General features: G+C 40.7%; 1 protein-coding gene and 1 long non-coding RNA gene across 5 annotated transcripts in view; one reads left to right on the forward strand and one right to left on the reverse strand.

Moving 5' to 3' along the window:
• Window positions 1-11,521: 11,521 nt before the first annotated feature.
• LOC139185739 (uncharacterized) lies at window positions 11,522-16,493 on the reverse strand. Its single transcript, XR_011569215.1, has 3 exons — window positions 15,047-16,493; window positions 13,312-13,451; window positions 11,522-13,091 (listed from the first exon to the last, which is right to left on the reverse strand). It is a non-coding gene; the product is annotated as an uncharacterized lncRNA (long non-coding RNA).
• A 72-nt stretch (window positions 16,494-16,565) lies between these two features.
• SPAST (spastin) overlaps window positions 16,566-26,364 on the forward strand; it is a 55,464-nt gene continuing 45,665 nt past the window's right edge. For all 4 annotated transcript variants that reach the window (XM_070798473.1, XM_070798475.1, XM_070798474.1 and 1 more), the window contains exon 1: window positions 16,566-17,270. In XM_070798473.1, the coding sequence (XP_070654574.1) occupies window positions 16,862-17,270 (409 nt within the window). In that variant the 5' untranslated portion in view covers window positions 16,566-16,861. The remainder of the gene's footprint in view (window positions 17,271-26,364) is intronic.

Genomic DNA, 26,364 nt, shown 5'->3' on the forward strand with positions numbered 1-26,364 from the left:
GGTATTCCCATCTGTTTCAGAATTTTCCACAGTTTGTTGTGGTCCACACAGTCAAAGGCTTTGGCATAGTCAATAATGCAGAAGTAGATGTTTTTCCGGAACTCTCGTGATTTTTTGATAATCCAGAGGATGTTGGCAATTTGATCTCTGGTTCCTCTACCTTTTCTAAATCCAGTTTAAACATCTAAGTTCACAGTTCACATACTGTTGAAGCCTGGCTTGGAGAATTTTGAACATTATTTTGAAAGCATGTGAGATGAGTGCAACTGTGTGGTAGTTTGAGCATTCTTTGGCATTGCTTTTCTTTGGGATTGGAATGAAAACTGACATTTTCCAGTCCTGTGGCCACTGCTGAGTTTTCCAAATTTGCTGGCATACTGACTGCAGCACTTTCACAGCATCCTCTTTTAGGATTTGAAAAGCTCAACTGGAATTCCATCACCAACACTAGCTTTGTTCGTAGTGATGCTTCCTAAGGCCCACTTGACTTTGCATTCCAGGATGTCTGGCTGTAGGTGAGTGATCACACCATCGTGATTATCTGGGTTGTGAAGATCTTTTTTGTACAGTTCTTCTGTGTATTCGTGCCACCTCTTAATATCTTCTGCTTCTGTTAGGTCCATACCATTTCTGTCCTTTATTGTGCCCATGTTTGCATGAAATGTTCCCCTGGTATCTCTAATTTTGTTGAAGAGATCTCTAGTCTTTCCCATTCTATTGTTTTCCTCTGTTTCTTTGCATTGATCACTGAGGAAGGCTTTCTAATCTCTCCCTGCTATTCTTTGGAACTCTCCATTCAAATAAGTATATCTTTCCTTTTCTCCTTTGCCTTTAGCTTCTCTTCTTTTCTCAGCTATTTGTAAGGCCTCCTCAGACAACCATTTTGCCTTTTTGCATTTCTTTTTCTTGGTCTTGATCCCTGCCTCCTATACAATGTCACCAACCTCCATCCATAGTTCTTCAGGCACTCAGTCTATCAGATCTAATCCCTTGAATCTAGTTGTCACTCCCACTGTATAATCATAAGGGATTTGATTTAGGTCATACCTGAACGGTCTAGTGTTTTCCCCACTTTTTTCAATTTAAGTCTGAATTTGGCAATAAGGAGTTCGTGATCTGAGCCACAGTCAACTCCCACTCTTGTTTTTGCTGACTGTTTAGAGCTTCTCCATCTTTGGCTGCAAAGAATATAATCAATCTGATTTTGGTATTGACCATCTGGTGATGTCCATGTGTAGAGTCTTCTCTTGAGTTGATGAAAGAGGGTGTTTGCTATGACTAGGGCATTCTGTTCACAAAACTCTATTAGCCTTTGCCCCGCTTCATTCTGTACTCCAAGGCCAAATTTGCCTGTTACTCCAGGTATTTCTTGACTTCCAACTTTTGCATTTCAGTCCTCTATAATGAAAAGGACATCTTTTTTGGGTGTTAGTTCTAGAAGGTCTTGTGGTCTTCATAGAACCATTCAACTTCAGCTTTTTCAGCATTACTGGTCAGGGCATAGACTTGGATTACTGTGATATTGAATGGTTTACCTTGGAAATGAACAGAGATCATTCTGTCATTTTTGAGATTGCATCCAAGTACTGCATTTCAGACTCTCTTGTTGACTATGATGGCTACTCCATTTCTTCTAAGGGATTCTTGCCCACAATAGTAGATATAATGGGAAGAGTAACTGTTTAGAGACATATAGCTAGCAAGTGGAGGAGTCAGATTTTCAAATTCAGACACTCTGGCTCAATTCATGACTTTAACCACTACTATGAAGAGGAGAGTGAAAAAGTTAGCTTAAAGCTCAACATTAAGAAGACAAAGATCATGGCATCTGGTCCCATCACTTCATGGGAAACAGATGGGGAAACAGTGGAAACAGTGTCAGACTTTATTTTGGGGGGGCTCCAAAATCACTGCAGATGGTGATTGCAGCCATGAAATTAAAAGACGCTTACTCCTTGGAAGGAAAGTTATGACCAAACCTAGATAGCATATTCAAAAGCAGAGACATTACTTTGCCAACAAAGGTCCGTTTAGTCAAGGCTATGGTTTTTCCAGTGGTCATGTATGGATGTGAGAGTTGGACTGTGAAGAAAGCTGAGCGCCGGAGAATTGATGCTTTTGAACTGTGGTGTTGGAGAAGACTCTTGAGAGTCCCTTGGACTGCAAGGAGATCCAACCAGTCCATTCTAAAGGAGATCGGTCCTGGGTGTTCATTGGAAGGACTGATGCTAAAGCTGAAACTCCAGTACTTTGGCCACCTCATGTGAAGCGTTGACTCATTGGAAAAGACTCTGATGCTGGAATGGATTGGGATCAGGAGAAGAAGGGGATGACAGAGGATGAGATGGCTGGATGGATCACCAACTCGATGGACGTGAGTCTGAGTGAACTCCGGGAGTTGGTGATGGATAGGGAGGCCTGGCGTGCTGCAATTCATGGGGCCTCAAAGAGTTGGACACGACTGAGCGACTGAACTGAAGAACTTAGTTAAATTCACCTACTCCAGTCCGTTTTAGTTCGCTGATTCCTAACATGTCAATGTTCACTGTTGCCATCTCCTGTTTGACCACTTCCATTTTGCCTTGATTCATGGGCCTAACATTCCAGTTTTCTATGCAATATTGCTCTTTACAGCATCAGTCTTTACTTCCATTACCAGTCACATCCACAACTGGGTGTTATTTTTGCTTTGGCTCCATCTCTTCATTCTTTCTGGAGTTAGTTCTCCACTGATCTCCAGTAGCATATTGGGCACCTAGTGACCTGGAGAGTTCATCTTTCAGTGTCCTATCTTTTTGCCTTTTCATACTGTTCATGGGGTTCTCAAGGCAAGAATACTGAAGTGGTTTCCCATTCCCTTCTCCAGTGGGCCACATTTTGTCAGAACTCTCCACTATGACCCGTCCGTCTTGGTTCAGACCTGACATGATCTGGTCGACCAGATATGAGCTGGTGGTAGTTAATCCCACCTGAATTGCATGACGGCTATGCAATGGGACAGGAGAGGTTTTCCCAAGGGAAAACCTTAGAATGACTAGGAAGAGGAAAGAAAGGGAATGAATTTGAAGAGTTAGCCAAAAAATATTGACTATCGTGTATTCTGAAGGAGTTCATACTCATTATAAGCTTACGACAAAAGAAATGGAATGCCAAAAGAATGACACAGCAGTTATACTTCTGGGATTTTATCCCATAGAACACAAGGATACAAAGATACTTACTATACCACAGTTTTTAGTAGGAGAAGATTGGGAATAGATTAAATTATGATATCTCAATACAGTGGACTACTGTGCAGCCATTGAAAAGAATGAGGTAGATCTACGGTGCTGTTGTTGTTCAATTGCTAAGTCATGTCCAACTCTTTGTGACTTCTTGGACGATAGCCTGCCAGGCTCCTCTGGCCTCCACTGTTTCCTGAGGTTTGCTCAGTTTCACATCCATTGAGTCGGTGATGCTATCTAACTATCTCATCCTCTGTCATCCCCTTCTCCTCCTGCCCTCAATCTTTCCCAGCATCAGGGGCTTTTCCAGTGAGTTGACTGTTCACCTCTGGTGGCCAAAGCATTGGAGCATCAGTCCTTCCAATAAAGATTCAGGGTTTATTTCCTTTAGGATTGACTAGTTTGATCTCCTTGCAGTCCAAGGGACTGTCAAGAGTCTTCTTCAGGACCACAATTTAAAAGCATTGATTCTTCAGCCCACAGCCTTCTTTATGGTCCAACTCTCACAGCTGTACATGACTGGTGGAAAAACCATAGCTTTGACTATATGCACCTTGTTTGGCAAAGTGATGTCTGCTTTTTAATATGATGTCTAGATTTGTCATAGCTATATAAATCTACATCTATAGCTACTGGCATGTTAAAAATATTCACAACATAATTTTGTCTGAAAACACATGTTGTAGGAAATCTGTGTAGTGAGGTATTTTTTTTTTTTTGCATGTACATACTTGTATATGCATATAAAAAAGCCTGGAGAGATATACAACAAACTATTAATAGTGGTTACCTGTGGAGAGTGAAAATGTGGAAGGTAAATAAGTCGTTGCTTTCTACAAACTTTTATATTGTTTGAGTTTTATTGTTTTTTTTTTTTTACCAAAGGCATAAATTTGTTTTGAAATTAAAAGGCCAGGAATATGCTCATCCCTGCCATCTCCAATCACACTGAAGACCACCTGATGCAGAAGAGAAAGAGAAAGCCCCATCACGCCTATGAATAGCAAACAGGTGAAACACCACTAATAACAGCAACAGTCAGTTCAGTCATTCAGTCATGTCTGACTCTTTGAGACCCCATGAACTTCAGCATGCCAGGCCTCCCTGTCCATCACCAACTCCCGGAGTTCACCCAAACCCATTTCCTTTGAGTCGGTGATGCCATCCAACCATCTCATCCTCTGTCATCCCCTTCTCCTCCTGCCCCCAATCTTTCCTAGCATCAGGGTCTTTTCCAATGAGTCAGCTCTTTGCATCAGGTGGCCAAATTATTGGAGTTTCAGCTTCAACATCAGTCCTACCAATGAACACCCAGGACTGATCTCCTTTAGGATGGACTGGTTGGATTTCCTTGCAGTCCAAGGGATTCTCAAGAGTCTCCTCCAACACCGCAGTTCAAAAGAATCAATTCTTCAGCACTCAGCTTTCTTTATACTACAGCTCTCATATCCATACATGACCACTGGAAAAAACAATAGCCTTGACTAGAAGGACCTTTACTGACAAAGTAATGTCTCTGCTTTTTAATATGCCATCTCAGTTCAGTCAGTTCAGTCACTCAGTCGTGTCCAACTCTTTGCGACCCCATGAATCGCAGCACGCCAGGCCTCCCTGTCCATCACCAACTCCCGGAGTTCACTCAGACTTACGTCCCTCGAGTCAGTGATACCATCCAGCCATCTTATCCTCTGTCATCCCCTTCTCCTCCTGCCCCCAATCCCTCCCAGCATCAGGGTCTGTTCCAACGAGTCAGCTCTTCACATGAGGTGGCCAGAGTATCGGAGTTTCAGCTTTAGCATCAGTCCTTCCAGTGAACACCCAGGACTGATCTCCTTTAGAATGGACTGGTTGGATCTCCTTGCAGTCCAAGGGACTCTCAAGAGTCTTCTCCAACACCTAGGTTGGTCATAACTTTCCTTCCAAGGAATAAGCAACAGGGAAATACACAAATGCACCTGCAAAAAATATTAAAAGACCAGGAATTTCCCTGGTTGCCCAGTGGTTAAGACTCTGCACTTCTAGTATAGGCAGCACAAATTCAGTCCCTGGTATAGGAACTAAGATCCTGCATGCCACAGGGAACAAGTGCAAAAAAAAAAAAAAGAGAGAGGCCAAAAATATTTAGATAATTTTTTAAATTGTATGTCATTTTATTGTATGTAACACAGGCAATAATGAGGAAGAATATTTACATGAGTAATGAGTCTCGTCGGTTATATGATAGCATTAAAAAAAAAAAAAGCCTTCCAGTTCATTCTTCCCTTTACCCTCCTATTTATGGGGCATCTGCAGAAAAGAGTTAACATAGCAGGGCCAAGACTGCTGGCTTTAGAAAGGCCTGCTTGAAAGACTGGCTGGTGTCTAGGCATTTGAAGAGTAAACTGTTCCCTACACTGATATATGGGGTCACAATGGCTCAGTGGTAAAGAATCCACCTGCCAATGCAGGAGATGTGGGTTTGACCCCCGAGTCAAGAAGATCCTCTAGAGTAGGAAATGGCAACCCACTCCAGTATTCTTGCTTGGGAAATCCCACGGACAAAGCAGCCTGGTGGGCTACAGTCCATGAGTTTGCAAAACAGTCAGACATGACTGAGCAATTAAACAACAACACTGATATAAAACTTTCCCTATATGATAAGAGTGGCTCACTGAGTCTAAAATGTTTGTGCAGACAACATGGTTTATGTTGAGCACCTGCTTTCCTTCTAGGAGTTGGGACTTCTGGTATGTGTTAGGCAGAGGATGACCACATGATCAGCAGGACTGAATTTCTGATGAGTGTCCCTGATAGACAGCATTTCACACATACTGTCAGATCTCACTGCTGGTGGAATGGTGTCCTGTGTGACTCAACTGAGAGAAGGCTCTTGGAAGTTGATGTTGGGTTTCCTCCAGACTTTGTCCATGTGCCTTTTTCCTTGCTGATTTTGCTTTGTATCCTCCTGCTGTCATAAATCAGAGCTGCAAATAAGACTCTATTCTGAGTCGTATAAGTGAGTGAGTGAAAGTCTCTCAGTCATGTCCGACTCTTTGCGACCCCATGGACTGTAGCCCAACAAGCTTCTCTGTCCACGGAGTTCTGCAGGCAAGAATACTGGAGTGGGTAGCCATTTCCTTCTCCAAGGGATCTTCCCAACCCAGGGATTGAATGTAGGTCTTCTGCACTGCAGGCAGATTCTTTACCATCTGAGCCATCAGAGAAATTGAATTGTGTGAGTACTTCTAGTAAATGACCAAACCTGGGGGTAAACATGGAGATCTTCCACTCTTGGAGAGTTTAAGATAAATATAAATTACAGTGCCTGCCCTCATAAATTTGTATTCTAGTTCAGCTAGATCAGACATTTAAATGTCAATATAAGATAACTGATTACAGATGAATGCTAGCTATCTGAATGCTTCAGATTAATTCTGAAGGAATTCACATGAAGTTGAGATAAATGCAAGCAGGTAACCTTGGAGCAAGTTGGACCAAAGAATAATTATTTCAGCAAAGCAGGGAGGAATGGGATCAAGGGGACATAATTCCAATTAACATAATTTCACTGATGAAGAAATTAAATGGAGAAACTCAAGTATCCTTGCAAAAATATGTTGTAAGAATATGTGTTAGAGAAGACTCTTGAGAGTCCCTTAGGACTGCAAGGAGATCAAACCAGTCAATCCTAAAGGAAATCAATCCTGAATATTCATTGGAAGGACTGATGCTATAGGTGAAGCTCCAAAATTTTGGCCACCTGATGTGAAGAGCTGACTTAATGGAAAAGATCCTGATGCCTGGAAAGATTGAAGGCAGGAGGAGAAGGGGATGACAGAGGACGAGACAGTTGGATGGCATTACCAACTCAATGCACATGAGTTTCAGCAAGCTCTGGGAGATGGTAAGTAAAGGACAGGGAAGCCTGGTGTGCTACAGTCCATGGGGTGGCAAAGAGTGGGACACAACTAAGCGATTGAACAACAACAAACACTAGAATATGGGGATTGAGGACTTACCTGGAGGTCCAGCAGTTAAAGAATCTGCCTGCCAATGCAGGGAATAGGGGTTCAGTCCCTGTTCTGGGAAGATTCCACATGCCTTGGGCAGCTAAGCTTCTGTGCCACAACTACTGAAACCCTCGCGCCACAGCTAGAGAGTAGCCCCTGCTTGCTGTGACTAGAGAAAGCCCGTGCACAGCACCAAAAACCCATTGCAGCCAAAAATAAATAAGTAAATACTTTTACAAACAGTATAGGAATCAAGCTTATCTGATAAGAAGGATTTCAAGGATAATGAAGAGTTTCTGAAATGACAATGGAAACCACTCTGGGAAACTGACGACTTGTTTTTTATGCCCCAACACTCATCCAGTGCTAACAATTCCCATTACTCTCCTTTTCATGTATGTCAGAGTAAATGCCTTCCCACCATAAACATGGAAATGTAACATATTTACATACCCAAGTATTTTCTTTAGAGTGATGACTGAATATACCTTCTGGTAATTTAGACTGCCATTCTACCACATTCATTTAATATCCTGTGTTAACTGACTCTGCTCTGCCTCCATAGCCTCACAGCTTTAAAAACTGAGCTGAGCAAATTAGGTAACAATTTATACTGTTACACCTACTACTATTTCAAAACCATGAGCTCATCCACACTTTCCATAGTAACAAATCCTCTGCAAACTAGAGAATCTCAAACTGGTGCCTCAGTTGTGGTTTGTTTGTTTTCAAATTTTGAGCCAACATCTCCTGAGCAATAAATTTCACATAAAATTTCAGAATTCTGTTTTCTCTTTAAATGTTTTAAAACTTTGGCAACAGAGGCACACATTTCTGAAAGGCAAAGAGCTTGAGCCGAGTAACAGCTGTCACATTTAATAAGGGAATTCTACTCTTTAATTTTTCAAAATATTTTTTAAGAATTTATTTATTTTTCAAAGTCTTTATTATTCACATCATATATATATATATATTTGAATTTCACATCCACACATGGAATTTATATATATATATGTCTGACCACTGTTGCTACTTGCTATTTAAGTTTTTTAGCCATGTATTGCACTGTACACTTACTCTTATTCCCTACTGTGTCCTGGCACCTTACTCATCACCTGGCAGGTTGTCTGTGCTTAATATGTTTGTTGAACAAATGAATGAATAAATATATGTCACAATGTGGGGAAATGATTACTTGTCGACAACTGTGTTTTGGCAACCCACTCCAGTACTCTTGCCTGGAGAAGCCCATGGATGGAGGAGCCTGGTAGGCTACTCTTTGTGACCTCCACGGGGTCACAAAGAGTCAGACACGACTGAGCGATTTTACTTTCTTTCTTTCATGTTTTTGCTTATGAACATAGCTATAGGATAAAAATTCCCTAATTGTTACTCTACTCTTGCCATTTCTTGTCTCCAACCATGTTTAATGTTTCTCTCTTATATTTTCTGCCTTTTTCAAAATCAGTTATCTCTTCTCTTGGTTCTAGGTGCACCACTTCATTTTACTTTTTTTAAATTATTAATTGAAAAGAAATAATAAGTGTCATAGGTCCCTACTTTAAATAATTCAGCATCTTTCAAACTGAAGGTTGGGGAATTTCTTAGAAGAGAAGGAGATTTACAAGATATATATAATTATATATAAAACAACTATTAAGTGGTAATCTCTTTCTAAATAAATTAATGGGTTAAAGTGATAAAGTGACCAAATGTCCTGGATTTGTTAGCACAGTACTCAGGTCCTCCTTTTTGTCCTGGTGAAACTGGCCCAGATTCCCTTCAAGATTAAGTGTCCTGCAAGTTCTTGCCATCTGAAAATGGGGAAGTTGTCACGCTATAGAGTAAATGGCTGAGAAGGTTAGTATCTTCAGTGCAGGGAGATTATAAAGCCAGGGTAATAGCTAGGTGGGCTTCCCAGTGGTCAGTGGTCAGTGGTGAAGAATCCACCTGCCAATGCAGGAGACCTTGATTCAGTCCCTGAGTCAGGAAGATCACCTGGAGAAGCAAATGACAATCCATTCCATTATTCTTACCTGGGAAATCCCATGGACAGAGGAGCCTGGTGGACTACAGCCCACGGGGTCGCAAAGAGTCAGACATGACTTAGCAAATAAACAGTGTCAACAATATCCAGGCATTATTTTTCTTGAGGCAAGTTAAGATGTTAATTGAGAAAAATGGATTTGACTGGCATATAATTCCAAGAGGCAGAAGATGTGGACTGAGATTATTGAAAATTCAGATCCCAGTAGAGTATAAATTCTGGAATGGCATTGTACATGTAAGAGACAGAAACAAAATTTACTGAGCCTTCTTACATTGCAGGTGTTATGCAGGAGGTTTTAGATGTATTCTTTTACTTTGCAATTTAATTCTTATTCTACCCATTTTACAGATGAGTTAAAGGGGTTGATCCATATCACACAACCAATAAATGACAGAACCAAAACACCAACCTGTCTTTCTCTCAAGCCCATATTTTTACCAAACCAAAAAAAAAAAAGGGGGGGGGGGAAGGTATAGAAAAGCAGTCAATGTTAAGAACAACTGGATAGCAGAGATCTAGCAAGTGGGAGTCAAGGGGCCAAAAACCCAATACCTCGAGGCTCAGGAATGAAAGATCACTCTCCATACAGGGGCAAGTGATATATATATTTCAAGATTAATAAAATATAAACAGTCTATATAAAAGTGCTTTTCTTTGGAGGCCTAGATTTTAAACTTAAAACCCTAAAGTAGCATGTGTCATTAATTAATACATGATGTTGGGCAACTAACAGGCTGTTAGGAGCCTCAAATTCCTTATTTTGAAAAATGGAGGCAATAAGGCTTAAAAGAGTGGTGATTGACTACAACAGTCAAGTTAACCTGCTTAGCCTAGAATATGGGTTCAATACATGTTAGCTAGTAGTAGTAGTCATCATTATTACTGTATTAATGATTACAGTCATCATTATTACTGTTGCTGTTGTCTCCTTAAACTTAAGTATGTTACTGTACCTCATGATTGAAACTAGGAATGTTTTGATGACTCAGCAAAATGGCTGGGAAATGCTTTCTTAGATTCTAATCTGAAATCGAGGTAAAAGGAAATTCTACCTACAATCACTGTGGTAGATTACTTGCAAAGATGGCCACAGTAATTCCTTTCATCCATACATGTACACTTCTTTGCAATGTGACTTTGCTACTACTCCATTGAGATGTGGAATTTATTTTCCCATCTCTTCCATTGAGGTTGGCCATATGACTTGCTTTGATAATAGAATGCAGCAGAAATTACATTATGCAACTTTGAAGTTTGGGCTTAAAGAGGATTTACATCTTCCTTTCATGCTCTGTTGGAAGCCAGACGCTATATAAAGAAGTATGGTGGGACTTCCCAGGTGGTGTAGTGAATAAGAATCTGCCTGCTAATGCAGGGGACATGGGTTCAGTCCCTGGTCTGGGAAGATTCCACATGCTGTGGAAGCCCACAGAACTACTGAACCCACACTCTAGGGCCTGTGAGCCGCAGCTACTAAGCCTGGTGCCTAGAGCCTGTTGTCGGCAACAAAAGAAGCCACTACAATGAGAAGCGCACTTTGAAATGAAGAGTAGCCCCCTCTCACTGCAACTAGAGAAAGACCATGCAAAGCAAGGAAAATCCAGTGTAGCCAAAAATAAAATAAATAAATAAAAAGTTACAAAGAAAAAAAAGATATGGAATATTCTGCTGGAGATACATGCCCCAGCCAATAGCCACCACCAGCCTCTGGACATCTGAATGAAGATAGCTACACCATCCAGCCCCAGTCAAGCCTGTAGTAGATTACTGCAGTCATATAAATGAACCCAGGTAAGGCCAGCAGAAGAATCACCCTGCCACACTCGGTCCAAGTTGTTGACTTACAGAACTGTGAGTAAATAAATGGTTATCTTAAGTCAGTAAGTTTTGGAGTGGTTAATTATATAGCAACAGCTCAGTCATGTCCGACTCTTTGCAACCCCATAGACTATACAGTCCATGGAATTCTCCGGGCAAGAATACTGGATTATATTATACCTTATATAAGATAATAAGAATAAGATAATAAGATAAGATACAAATATAAGGATTATATTTGTATAAGGTAAAAACCAGGTAATCGTTTCCTTCTCCAGGGGATCTTCCCAACCCAGGGATAGAACCCAGGTCTCCCACATTGTAGGTGGATTCTTTACCAGCTGAGCTACCAGAGAAGCCCATAGCAACAGATATCTACAACAATTACCATATTTGAATTGTTTTTCAAAATATCAGTGTTTATTAAACGAGTACCATAAGCAGGGCATCAGGCTAGGTGCAGAAAGTGAACCAAAATGTGTAAAGTTTGGCCACTGCCTTGAAAAGAATTTATAAACTATATCAGGAGATAGTAAAGTATTTAAATAACATAAACTATATATTAGAAGAACCACAGACTAACACAACCATATTGTTATACGAATTAAAAATATATAATTTCTGCTGGAAGTGGTAAGGGGAGGATTTATCAAGAAGATAGTATTAGAGCCTTGAAGGATTTTGATGGTGGAAGTAGGAGGAAAATCAATTCTAAGAGAAAGAAAAATTACCTGAGGATAACTGTGGTCCTGGGAAAGAGCAAAGAGTGCTCAGAAACTTGTCAGTATTTTACTTGGATTATAATATATGTATAGATGTGGGAGAACTCATTTAACAAATATCCAGGTACAACTTCATTCCAGGCACTGGCTACTACTCTGTTATGTAATAGGTGTGGAAGTTGAACTACAGACGTGGAGGCTGGCCGAGTCGCTAGCGCAAGAAGGTGGCGGAACAGGGATTCGAATGCAAGTAGTCTGACTCCAGAACCACTCCACTACTGTGCTGTGTCTTGGCTATGTTAAGAAATTAGTTAGGGGGAAAAAAACAAAACTGGCACCAAACTAAATACCCTTCAACAGTTGCAGTGAAAACAAATACACTATAGCTGTACAAACCAACAAGAAGGAATCTCAAATACTTATTTATTTCTATTTTTGGCTGTGCTGGACCTTTATTGCTGTTTATGGGCATTCTCTAGTTGCGGCAAGTGGGAACCAGTCTTCCCGTGGTGCGCATTCTTCTCCTTGCGGCGGCTTCTCTTGCTGCGAGCACAGGCTCTAGGCACGCAGGCTTCAGTAACTGCGGTCCAAGGGCTCTAGCGCGCGCACTCAGTAGATATGGGATCTTCCTGGACCCGGGATTGAACCTGTGCCCCTGCATTGGCAGGCGAATTCTCAGCCACTGTACCACCAGGGAAGTCCTCAAACACTTAATATTGAACAGAAAAATCAAATTAAGGGCAATATGTGCAATATGATTATATTTGTATAAGGTAAAAACCAGGCAACTACATAACATGTTTATACATGTTAATGTATACATGAAACTAAAATGAAAAGGAGAAAAATGATGAGTACAAAACTCAGGATACCCCCTTGCCCATCACGCACTGCACGTTCCTGGGGAACCTGGTGCTAAAGTAGACAGTCATTCGTAGACAACCTGCTTCTGGGTCGGGGTTTCATACATAGCAGAATAGCTTCCTCACTTCAATCTATTGAAAGTCAGCCCTTGACATAAGGGTTTGTAAAAAATGAAGAGATCTTTTTTTTTTACTTTTTTTTTTTAGAGGAAAAGAATTCTTTTCTTTTTTAAGAAACATTTTTTTAAACAAAATTTTTAAAAAAGAAAGAAAATTCAGATAAATTCTCTGGCATTCCAGTGGTTAAGACTCCATGCTTCCACTGCAAGGGGCACAGGTTTGATTCCTGACCAAGGAACTAAGATCCCGAAGGTCATATGGAATGAAAAAAACACAAAATCCAAAATTCAGAATAGTGTCTTCCTCTGGAGGGAAGAAAAGAGATTGAGATTAGGGAGGGAATCACAGAGTGCTTCAAAGAACAGGTTACATTAGTTTTTCTTAAAATAGAAGCTGTTTATTTTTTCTTTAAATAATATATATCTTATACAGTCATTTCTCTGTTCCCCAATACCAAAAGCCAGGGATGCTCAAGTCTATTACATAAAATGACATAGTATTTGTTTATTAATATAATATACTCACATTCTTGTGTTGTTGGAAGAGGGTGTTGGCTATGACCAGTGTGTTCTCCAGCCTTTGTCCTGCTTCATGTTGTACTCCAAGGCCAAACTTGCCTATTACTCCAGGTATCTTTTGATTTCCTACTCTTGCATGCCAGCCCCCTATGATGAAAAGGACATCTTTTTTTTTTGGGTGTTAGTGCTAGAAGGTCTTGTAGGTTTTCATAGAACCAGTCAACTTTAGCTTCTTCAGCATTAGTGGTTGGGGGCATAGACTTGGATTACTGTGATATTGAATGGTTTGTCTTGGAAATGAACCAAGATCATTCTGTCATTTTTCAGATTGCAACCAAGTACTGCATTTTGGACTTTTTTGTGATTATGATGGCTTCTCCATTTCTTCTAAGGGATTCTTGCCCACAATAGTAGATATAATGGTCATTTGAATTAAACTCGCCCATTCCTGTCCATTTTGGTTCACTGATTCCTAAAATGTCAGTGTTCACTCTTGCCATCTCCTGTTTGACCATTTCCAATTTACCTTGATTCATGGACCTAACATTCCAGGTTCCTATGCAGAAGAATTGATGCTTGTGAACTGTGGTGCTGGAGAAGACTCTTGAAAGTCCCTTGGATAGCACGGAGATCAAACCAGTCAATCCTAAAGGAAATCAACCCTGAATATTCACTGGAATGACTGATGTGGAAGGTGAAGCTCCAATACTTTGGCCACCTGATACAAAGAGTTGACTCACTGGAAAAGACCCTGATGCTGGGAAAGACTGAAGGAAGGAGGAGAAGGGGAGGACAGAGGATCAGATGGTTGGATGGCATCACCAACTCAATGGACATGAGTTTGAGCAAACTCCAGGAGATGGTGGAGGACAGGGAAGCCTGGCAATCTGCAGTCCATGGGGTTGCAAGGAGTCAGACACAACTGAACGACTGAACAACAACTCACATTCTACCATATACTTGAAATAATCTCTAGGTCACCGACAACACCTAATACAATGTAATTACTATGCAAATAGTGGCAGGCCATGTGGCAAATTCAAATTTTGCTTTCTGGAACTTTCTGGGTTTTCAAATATTTTCCACCTGCTATTGGTTGAATTTGGATGCAGAACAATGGATATATCATATATTACATGATAAATGTATAAATCAATTTTCACACAACAACAGAATCATACCACAGGGTTCAAAAGAGAGACTTCAGGAATTGAATTAATCAGATGTGAAAGAGAGAGGGCATTTCAGAATGAGGAACTGGCAGAGAACAGAGGCAGGAAAAGGGGTGGGGAGTAGTAAGAGGGAAACAGGGAGTAGGTCATTTTTGCAATAGTCTATATTTGTAAGAGTGTAGTGGTGCACAAAAGTTAGGTAAAGATGTGGCCAGAATGTGGAGTTTCTTGGAAGCATTTGTAAACCTTACACTGTAAACGATGAAGTCTTTATATCCACTAGGATTCCTTAGTTTGAGGCAACAAGAAACAATTGCGGCTAACCCAAGTAAAAAGAGAAAGAGACCAAAAAGAAAAAACAAAATAGAGTGATAGATGGAGAGAGAAAAAGAGAGACCGGGGAAGGAGAAAGGGAGTGTGAGAAACAGAAGAGAAAAACAGAGAAACAAATTCAATAGTTTTGAGATAGGTTATCAAGTAAGTGACCAGCCCAGGAACCTCGTAGTTCTGAGCATCTCAATGATATGAACTGATAGAGCAGCTCTTTAGAGCACTCAGTTCTTAACTTACCTCCTATTTCAGTGTGTCTCCATGCAAGATTCCAGTTTCTAGGACAGTATGGGTAACCTAGGGCTTCCCTAGTGTTTTCCGTTTCCCCTCTGTGACTCGGGAGGCGAGATTCTGCGCTTGCAGCTCAGGATAATACTGGCAGCAGAGGTAGTTTTCCAAAGGAAGAGACGTCGAGCAGATTTTGAAAAACGGAAAAAAAAAAAAAAGTCCAGTCTGGATTCCTGAGGAAGTATGGAATGACTACCATGCAAAACCTAAAAATTCCCTTATTGAAACTAATTCTTCAGACTAGACATCTAGTTAAATTCAGTTCAGTAGCTCAGGCGTGTCTGATTCTTTGTGACCCCATGGACTGCAGCACGCCAGGCCTCCCTGTCCATCACCAACTCCCGGAGCTTACTCAGACTCATGTCCACTGAGTCCGTGATGCCATCCAACCATCTCATCCTCTGTCCTCCCCTTCTCCTCCCGCCTTCCATCTTTCTCAGCACCAGGGTCTTTTCGAATGAGTCAGTTCTTTGCATCAGGTGGCCAAAGTATTGAAGTTTCAGCTTCAGCATCAGTCATTCCAATTAACATTCAGGACTGATTTCCTTTAGGATGAACTGGTTGGATCTCCTTGCTGTCCAAAGGACTCTCAAGAGTCTTCTTCAATACCACAGTTCAAAAGCATCAATTCTTCGGCGCTCAGCTTTCTTTATAGTCCAACTCTCATATCCATACATGATTACTGGAAAAACCATAGCTTTGACTAGAGGGACCTTTGTTGGCATAGTAATGTCTCTCTTTTTAATATGCTGTCTGAAAGTGAAATCGCTCAGTTGTGTCCGACTTTTTGCGACCCCATGGACTGTAGCCTACTAGGCTCCTCCGTCCATGGGATTTTCCAGGCAAGAGTACTGGAATGGGTTGCCATTTCCTTCTGCAGGGGATCTTCCCGACCCAGGGATGGAACCTGGGTCTCCCGCATTGTAGGCAGACGTTTTTACCATCTGAGCCACCAGGGAAGCCCAATATGCTGTCTATGTTGGTCATAAATACGCACCAATTTAATTAAACTTCTCGAATCGATTATTTCACCCCAATGAACTAACATTTTCGTTTTCAGTGACCTGACGTTTTTGAGCGTCCTACAACCTCTATCTTCTTAGATAATAATTACTAGATTGGACCCATTACTTTTGCGGTGAAACTGAGATCAACCATTCCTTATGGAAGACCAGCAGAAAATGCTGAAAGAAATATAAGAAAACGACGACACCCCAAGTCCTACAAACTAGCCGAGGGACCCCAAGCTGCAGCGGTCCCTTTCTTGAGTTAACGGTCTAGATGCCCTGATACTGAGTTACCAGGGTCAGCGAAATCGATTGAGCTACGGGTCCCTAAGGGGTAAGTAGGCCGAACTGCATACTGGAAAATGTAGTTCCGCGAGGGAAGGGAGGAATGGCGAGCGGCGCACACGCGCACAAGGAGCTCAGGGCAACAAAGACGGCGACGTGCGCGCACGCGCCGGATAAAGAGTCGGGAGGGCTGCGCTTGCGCTCCCGGCCGCCGCTCTGAGCTACCGAACAGCCAAGAGGACAGAGAGAGGGAGGGGCAGGAGCCACCGACCGCCGGAGGAGAAGGGGTTGTGCTCCTGGACGAGCGAGGAGAAAGGGGCGGGGCCGGCGAGCAGCGCGCGGAGGTGCACCGCTCCTGGGACCGGGGCCGCCCGGGGGTCTGTGGCCCTTGCCGTCCCAGTGGCTGCCGCCGTCGCTTGGCCGCCGTCGGTCTGCGGGAGGCGGGTTATGGCGGCGGCGGCAGTGGGAGCTGTGAATGAATTCTCCGGGTGGACGAGGGAAGAAGAAAGGCTCCGGCGGCCCCAGCAGCCCGGTGCCTCCCAGGCCTCCGCCCCCTTGCCAGGCCCGCTCCCGTCCCGCCCCCAAGCCGGCCCCTCCGCCCCAATCGCCGCATAAGCGGAACCTGTACTACTTCTCCTACCCGCTGTTCTTAGGCTTCGCGCTGCTGCGCCTGGTCGCCTTCCACCTGGGGCTCCTCTTCGTGTGGCTCTGCCAGCGCTTCTCCCGCGCCCTCATGGCCGCCAAGAGGAGCTCCGGGGCCGCGCCGGCCTCGGCGTCGCCCCCGGCACCGGTGCCAGGCGGGGAGGCCGAGCGCGTCCGAGCGTTCCACAAACAGGCCTTCGAGTACATCTCCGTCGCCCTGCGCATCGATGAGGACGAGAAAGGTAAATGGGGGGCTGGGGGGGAGGGGGCGGCGGCGCCGGGAAGAAAGCGATGCGGTCGCCGAGGGAGGGCAACACCTGCGTCCCTTTCCTGACGGAGCCAGCGGGCGCCCCCGAAACTGATCTGCCCTGCGAGACCGCTTCCTCGGGGTTAGACCCTCATCCTTTATGAGTCTCAACTGAAAAACCCTCCCCTTTCAGGCACCCTAGCCGCTGACTTTGTTTCAGACACTAGCCTACACCTACATTTCTGTATGACCCGAGTCCCTGTGAGACACCTGGACGTGCTGCTGACAGTGACAGTTGTCCTAGAGTGACCACACAGAGCCTTTCTAGCGCTGTAAACAGTGAGTGGCTTGCTCTGAGCCAGGTTTCCAAAAGGTTTTGATATCGAAGAAGCTGTTCCTTGTTACAGGCTTTTAGTGAAAGCAGAGTACTGTAGTGTCAGAAAAAAGAGAACAAATGGTGACTTAATTTTGAAAGGAACAGCTGCATATGATTACAGCTGAATTTGCACTATTTTTTAAGTTTCACGACAGTTATTTTTATCAGTATAATGACTTCTAAGTATTTTCAATAAAATTCTGTTTTAGTATAAAACTTTTGCCCATGGTTGATTTGATTTCATCTAAATGAATATTCCAAGTATTCCATTCAAAATTTCTAAATTGAAATATTGAATGAATAGGGTTAGTTTATACATACTATTTTACAGTAAAATGTAAAGATTTCTGTTTCTGGATGAAAGCAAGGGTACCACATTCTTCAGATTTCTTTAACATTTTTTTTTTAGTCTTTTTATATGCCAGGCACTATTTTCTTGGCTTTGCATGTGTAATCTGTTTAATCCTCACAATTACCCCCTGAGGTGAAGATACTGTTGGGCTTCCCTGATAGCTCAGCTGGTAAAGAATCCTCCTGCAACACGGGAGACCTGGGTTCGATCCCTGGATTGGGAACATTCCCTGGAGAAGGGAAAGGCTACCTACGCCAGTACTCTGGCCTGGAGAATTCAGGGTCGCAAAGAGTAACACGACTGAGCGACTTTCACTCACTCAATGACAAATTTTTATGGAAAATGATAAATGAAATTATAACATTTTGAAAAATCCCTCCTTTCATTTCTAACTCCAGTTTGCTGAGATCTTTTCCCTCTAACTACTCATTTGCATTGTTCATTAGTATAAAAAAAAAGCAATCTGCAGTTCACGTGTAGTGTCTCCACTACTAACTCCACAAACTGTTCTAGATTTTCAGTTTCATTGAAATCTATTTCCTTTGTGGGCCCTTGGACTGGAAAGTAGGATATAAGGAAGGAGGCAGGTATTCATGGGCTTGGAGTGAAAGGACAGAGAGGAGGCTTCAGAAAGTTGAAGAAAGGAGACACATTTAAGAAAAGAATACTGTGTGTTTTTGGAGGGAAATTTTTTATTAACTACTTTATTTACCACCTTTAAGGAAGATCCAAGATCACCTGAGGAGGATGAAGAAGCATATACTATTATCCCTTTCTAGAGAAGCACTATTTTATTGCACTATTTTATTATAATAGAGTCCTTTGAAGTTTACTAATCTAGGTCAAAAGTTGAATAGAGGGATATATTTGAAGGTAGATCATTTGTTGCATTTGAAAAGAGAATGCCAGTACACACAAGGAAATTTTGTTAACACTGGGTGATGGGAGTTGGGAGGTAGCAAGAGAGATCAACGAAAACTTAGGCTTTAAAAAAAGGTCCTAGACTCTTAAAATTAAAGAGAAATCAGTTCCATGTGAAGGGTAAGTGATGAAAGTGGAATTCAGACCTTGGATCTCATGCTGGTGATTTATCTTTGGATATCACATATATGCCTCTATTATATTTAAGTCCTCTTAAAATATTTAAGTATAAATATTTTCAGCATCTGTGTACCACATATTTCGCTCTTTTTCAGCAGGTAATGTTTCTATTCAAAGATTTTGCTTTATTTATACTTTAGTTTCTAAAGTGGACATCAGAATAGGCAATGATATGTCTTTAGTTTGAGTTCTACAACTGCTGCATTATATTCCAAAGGAAATTGGTTCAGACTGAAGCAAATTAGTTATATTCATTTTCCTTTAAAAGTGAAGTAAAACTGAGTTTACATTGTTGTGGTTCTCTTTTATTTCAGATTTTCCCTTGAGTATATTGAAATTTTTTATATTTTAACCTTAATTCAGTAGATGCAGGAGTTCACATTTGAGGTCTGTTTGCCTCTCTGGCATCCTTGACAATACAGAACTTAATTCCAGGAGAATTTCATTCTCTCTCTTTCCTCCTGCATCAAAATACATAGAAATGAATTGAATAGATAGTCTTCACAAGTTTCCTAACTTAGTGGTTAGCCCCTGAATCATTAAGGAGCTAGTAATGTCCTGCGTTCCCTTTCCCTTGATAACTTGACTTAGTTTATAAATACACTGAAAGCCACTTTATTCCAGCAGGTGAAGTGGGCTATTTCAGACTGTCATGATGTTAGGTAATCGACATATTTGGTGCCTTCAAATAATAAAGGCCAAATTAAATCTTATTTTAACAAAGTAATGTGTAAATGTTGTTTATGTGGTGACTATTTTGAATTTTATTTTTTTATGGCATACTTAACTGTGATGCTGAACTTTCATAAAGGCCTAGATTATCTAAAATCATGCTATTTTTGAATAGAAAAGAATAGCACAGCAGATTCTATTCACCTAATAAAAGATTATGTGAAGTTTGTTCATTAGAGCATTTATTGAATACCAGTTAATTTGCTCAGCTCTGCATTCTGGATGTTAACTTGAGAGAAAATTACTTCCTCTCCAGTGAGATGTGTTAAGATGTTTCTTATGTGATTAATAAATGTGTGTATTCTTAAAAAAATGTGTTTATTCTTTCATATATATCCTTCTTTTTTCCCCAAGGAGTTAAATGATTTGTAGATGTTTTATTTACTGTTGAACATTTTGGAAAACTGATAACCTATGATATCAGCTGTATATCTGGAGAAACTGGAATTTAAAGAGTGAACGCACAGTAGCAGAATTAGGAACAGAGTTTAGGTGAACAGATGCATAATTTCATACTTTTATTTTATACTAAGCAGGTTCTCTTGGAGAAGGAAATGGCAACCCACTCCAGTGTTCTTGCCTGGAGAATCCCAGGGATGGGGGAGCCTGGTGGGCCACCGTCTATGGGGTTGCACAGAGTCGGACACGACTGAAGCGACTTAGCAGCAGCAGCAAGCAGGTTCTCTATTGTGTAATTCCAAGGGCCCCTTGGATACCTAGGGGAGAAAAGGAGGTTGTAATAGTGGTTCTTCAGATTAACATGAACTAACATGCTTTACATGGCTCCTACAGGTAGACAGGTAGACAAGCCTGGAATCTCCTGAGTAATACAGTAGTACAGATTCTCTAGGTGTGGTTCAATTACCTCAGATATGTAGGACTCGACAGATAGCAAGGGCCCAGTGTGTTGTATGAGAGAGAGAGAGAGTCAGTTCTCAAGATAAGATAGGGCTGCATGCAGCATCTGTCATCAAGGATAGAAATTATCTAAATACAGTCCTTTTCTGTTTAAAATTTTGAGTCAGTTTATATTTAAAAGAGGTTTTTTTTTAAACTACTGTATAATTTTATAATTTCATGTAAACCAACACTGTTCTTTATTTAAAACACACACAAAATACTTGCTTATCCACATCTATTTTCAGAAGGTGAAGCTAGAGGATAGAAATCAGAAGTATCAGATCTGGAGATCTGGTATATTTTCTTTTACTCTTAAAAACTATGAGACATCAGTTTGAAAGGATTGATTTCAGGCAATTTTTGGGGGCCTCATTTCTGGTTTAAATGATTAGAACAAGGAAAGAATGTTTCTGATGGATTGACATTCTGATAATATCATACTTTGCCCAGAGAATAACATTACTTTTTATTAAATATACAATAAACATTTCATATTTCTCTGCAAGAATATGGAGTGACATTTGCACTAAAGCCCAAAAGGCAGCCATTCTTAGGAACTTCCTCCCTTGTTCTGTTTTTACGGTTTTGTTTTTTTTATTATAGTTTATATCCTTCCTAAAGTAAAATACAGTTAACCCTGTAAAACTCACCTGGTAACTAGACTCCTAAGATTATTGTTACTCATCCTGATGACAGTTGTCAGTAAATAAGTATTAAACTACCAAAGAAGGATGTTTCCTAACCCTTCCTGCCTTTTTTCTGCTAGCTTATTCTCTGTGCTCTACCCAATAATAGTTGGATTTTTCACTCTGGCAAAGTATAGATTCTCTGTTTTTCTACTAATTTTCCTCTCTCTTGACCTATATAATAGTAGTGAAGGTATTAATAAGCTGACCTAGCTTTTTTTTTGGCTCTTGCTTTGTGAATTAACAACTGCTCACACTTGATACCCTGTAGAATAAAACATCTTTGAGCACGCTCAAACTCAGCAGTTTGTTCTGGTAAATAAGGAAAGAAAAATGTCAAAATTGAGGTTTTCTTGGGACTAGTAAATGTTGTACAGCTATATAGATATAGCATAGACAGATTATGCTTATTCACATCTTTCTGCTCTTTGGCAGATATTTGATGCTGAAGTGGAGATATTTTGTGCTTAACTGTTGTTGTTCTTAAGTGAATTTTGCCAGAGCCTTTCAGTGAACTATCACTAGAACACACACCTGTGGCTTAAAAAGTGGGATGTATTACTTATTGTAGCCAAGAGAACACACACCATGGGGAACCATCCCTTATCTCAGGAAAAGGCAACTAGAAAGAATGTACAGAATTTGGGCTTGTGCTCAGTGATTTTTGAGGAGGAGTTATGGAAGCAAGGTTTTGCTCTGGATTGGATGCTTTCAGGAATTGTGGATAATTCTGTAATTAAGTTTCTTAAATTTGATACAGAAGGGGAGACTAGAGTGAGGATGAAGCTATGGTTGGTTGAGAGGCACTCATTAGCCTGAAGAGAAGGATGTTTGGTGTTTCATGGCTTGGGCAGTATTGATGTTTTGTGTGTGTTTAGACATGATTGCAGAGTAGTAGTCTTGTTTTTATCTTCATTCATCATGATTACAGAGTGGACCTGTCTGATGTTCTATGAAATTGTTTATATTAAGTATAACACCAAGGCACAGTTGTAATGTCAAATCATTTCCTTGTTACACTAAGGCTTAGTTGATGGTACTAGCTCCTGGATGTCAGGGGCTGCTTTTCGTTGTCTCAGTTTTGAGGGTCTAATTTCATCCTTTTTAAATTGCAGTGCCTCTTACCCAAATAGACATTTGAATTCTGACTGTACAGGATCCTGGGCAAGTTACTTACTACTACACTGAGATAATGTTTGTGAAATACTCAGTACTTGTGCATAATAGATCCTCAGAAAATAGGAACTACTATTATTAATTTTACAGTTCTTTTAAGGTTACAGCCTCTAGAGGTTATGCTTGAACATTGTTAAACCTTGATATCTAGTTTTTATTATCTTCCTTTTAGGAAACAGCGGTCTAAATGTGATTTGGGGAAGAAGGAGAATTATCTAAAGAGTGATATAAAAATATATTTGTTAATTATGACTCTTAGTTCAGAAAAAACAAATGGAAGTCTCTTCTTAGCCTCACTTAGTATCCTAGCTTTTTATTACAAAAGAGATAAAATGAATTTTTTGTTCTTATGTTCTGTGTACTCATAGATGAATACAGGCTTTTTTTTAGGATTGCTTGACTGATTTTTGGTTATGCTGGATCTTCATTGCTGCGTGGGCTTTTCTCTAAGTGTGGCCAGTGGGGGCTACTCTCCAGTTGTGGTGCATGGGCTTTCTCAATGTGGTGACTTCTCTTGTTGCAGAGCACAGGCTCTAGGGAGCTCCGGCTTCAGTAGTTGGAGCACATGGGCTCCCTGTTTGTGTCTCCCAGGCTCTAAAGCACAGGCTTAATAGTTGCGGTACAGAGGTTTAGCTGTTCCAAGGCATGTGGGATCTTACTGGATCAGGGATCGAACTTGTGTCTCTTGCATTGACAGATGGAAGTTTTGGTTTTTGTGCCGCTGAACCACCTGGGAAGCCCAGAATGCAAGCTCTTGATAGAGAATTTGGGAATACCGATAATGCACAGAAGTTAAAGTTATCCACCATCCATCCATAGTAAATACGAAAGATTTTTAAAGAAAATCAGTTGAAATTCTTAAGGTTAAAGAAAATGTCCAAAAACTGTAATGATTTCTTTACACAGGGTTGAAAACCTTTCCAGTTAAGTGGGGGAAAAATAAATCTTCATTTCAGAAATAAACCTTGATATTTGAACATGAAAGCAAATATGGCCTTTTTGCTGAATTAAAACAATAGAAAGGATCCTTTCTGTGATAGTGAACGATGAGAGAATGAACCTGGGAGCTGTCAGTCTGATGCTTCATGGCCTCTATAGTTCATTGTGGATCAGCACACATTAACATCTACTGTAAGGTCTTTAAAGATTCCTGTTACTTTCAAATGTGACACTTGCAGGTTTCTAGCAGAAAATTGTGTAGGAAAATGGATATACTTATTTCCTGGAGTTGTTTGTAGAATGTTGCTTAAGAAGGACTAAATAGATGAGTAAAAACAGTGGGCTTTAAGAGCAAAAATACAACTGTGCATACAGTTCTGCAGTAGAAGAATTTATATTTATCAACAGATTTACTAAGTATGCCAAAAGTAATTTTTACGTATCTCTTTTATTAAAATATTATCCCATGCCCTGTTTCATTTGATCTTCGCCACAACTTGGAGTTAGGTAAAAGAAGTGTCATCTTGTTTTTAGGTAAGGAAACTAAAGCTCAGAGAGATTGGCTGACTTTCCCAAAGTCAGAGAGCTCTTAAATGATGGAGCAAGGACTTAAATCTCTATCTTCTAACTCACATAGTTGCAGACTGACATCCTCTCTACCCAAGCTGCTCTTGTTTTGATCTTCTCAGTGGCAATCTGGGTACTCCTAACATGTGAAGAAAAAGATGCAATAGATAATCCACAAATTAGTCCAGTATTCTTATCTTCATTTAAAGATGGATATCATCAGTCTTTTTGTTGCTTGTACAATAACACACATCAAAAATTAAAATAATGCACAAATATAGAAAGTGAAAATCTTCGTTAACCTTATCCTTGGATGATTACTGATAAGTTTCCTGACTTTGTCTAGTTACATAAGCATAAATATTTATTCATTAGAAGAAAATGAATCATGTTGCATAGAAACTCATCTGTAACCTTTTTCACTTAATGTGTAGGGACTCTCCATTTCAAAATACTTAATCTTCCTCTTGTATTTTTTCTTCAGTTTTAAGTACACTTTTATTAAAGTATACATGAAGTACACACTTTGTGTATTGCTTAATGAATTATTAAGCTGAACATAGCAGTTTGAAACCTCACCAGGTCAAAAACTAGAATATTGCTCTGGAAGCCTGCCTTTCTCATCCTCCCTTCTGCTCACCACCTTTCCACACCCTGCACAAAGGTATCTTCAGTTCGTATCTTCTTACACCATAAATCAGCTTTATAAATGAAATCATACAGCTGACGTTCTTTTTGTGTATGGCTGCTTTTGCTCAACATTATGCTTGTCAGGGCGCTTCCCTGGTGGCTCAGATGGTTAAGAATCTACTTGCAGTGCAGGAGACCTGGGTCCGATCCCTGGGTCGGGAAGATCCCCTGGAGAAGGGCATGTCAACCCACTCCAATATTCTTGCCTGGGGAATTCCATGGACAGAAGAGCCTGGTGGGCCACAGTCCATGGGGTCACAAAGAGTCAGACACTACTAAGCGACTTTCACTTCACTTCATGCTTGTCAGATTAATCTTTGAGGTTACTTTTGGCAGTAATTGTTCATTTTCATTGCTGTATACAAGGGGTCAACAAACTGCCTGTAATGGGTCATTTAATTTTTTTTATTGTGGTAAAACATAGATAACAAAACTTGGCATTTTAATGATTTAAAGTGTGGGAATTGGTGGCATTAAATACATTCACAGGGGACTCTCTGGCAGTCCAGTGGTTAAGACTCCATGCTTCCACTACAGGACGCATGGTTCGATCCCTGATTGAGGAACTAAGATCCTACATGCCACATGGCCAAAAAAAAACAAAAGAAAAATACATTCACAGTATTGTGCAACCATTACCACTATCCATTTCTAGAGCTTTACATCCTCCCAAACCAAAACTCAGTACCCATAGAACAATAACTCCTCGTTTCCCCTTCTCTATTCTTCCCTCGCCCCGGTCCCTGATAGCCTCTGTTCTGCGTTCTGTCTGTGATTTCTCCAGTTCTGGGCACCTCATATAAGTGGAATCACATAGTATCTGTCCTTTTGTGTCTGACACTTCACTTAGCATTTCAGCATCTATAAGCAATGCTGAGGCATGTAACAGATTTCATTCCTTTTTTAGTCTGAATAATATCCCATTCTATGTGTATGCCATCTTTTGTTTATCCATTCATCTGCTACTGGATATTTGGGTTGTTTCTATCTATTGTTGATAATGCTGCTCTAGGGACTTCCCTGGTGGTCTAGTGGCTGAAATTCCGTGCTTCCAGTGCAGGCGGCGTGGGTTAAATCACTGGTCTGGGAATTAAGATCTTGTATGCTGTAAGGGGTAGCTAAAAAAATTAATAATAATAATATAAATATTGGTATACAAGTTTCTGAGCCCCTCTTTCAGTGCTTTTGAGTATCCACGTAGGAGTAGACTTGTGGGATCATATGTTAATTATTATGTTTAATTTTTTGAGGGACTGCCAAATTGCTTTCCACAGCAGCCTTGCATTTTTACATTCCCAACACCAGTGCACAAGGGTTTCTAATTTCCCCACATTGGTTAGTTTCAAGGTTTGTTTACTTTGTAAAATAATGGCCATGCTATAATTAATGCGAAGTGGTATCACATCATAGTTTTGATTTGCATTTCCATAATGACTTAGGATGTTGAGCATCTTTTCATGTGCTTATTGTCCATTTGCATATCTTCTTGGGAAAAATGTCTATTAAAGTTCTTTGCCCATTTTTACGTTCATGTTTAAGAATTTATTTATGGCTTCACTGGGTCTTTGTT

This window comes from Bos indicus, chromosome 11 (genome assembly GCF_029378745.1).
Source record: "Bos indicus isolate NIAB-ARS_2022 breed Sahiwal x Tharparkar chromosome 11, NIAB-ARS_B.indTharparkar_mat_pri_1.0, whole genome shotgun sequence".
Classification (NCBI taxonomy): domain Eukaryota; kingdom Metazoa; phylum Chordata; class Mammalia; order Artiodactyla; family Bovidae; genus Bos; species Bos indicus.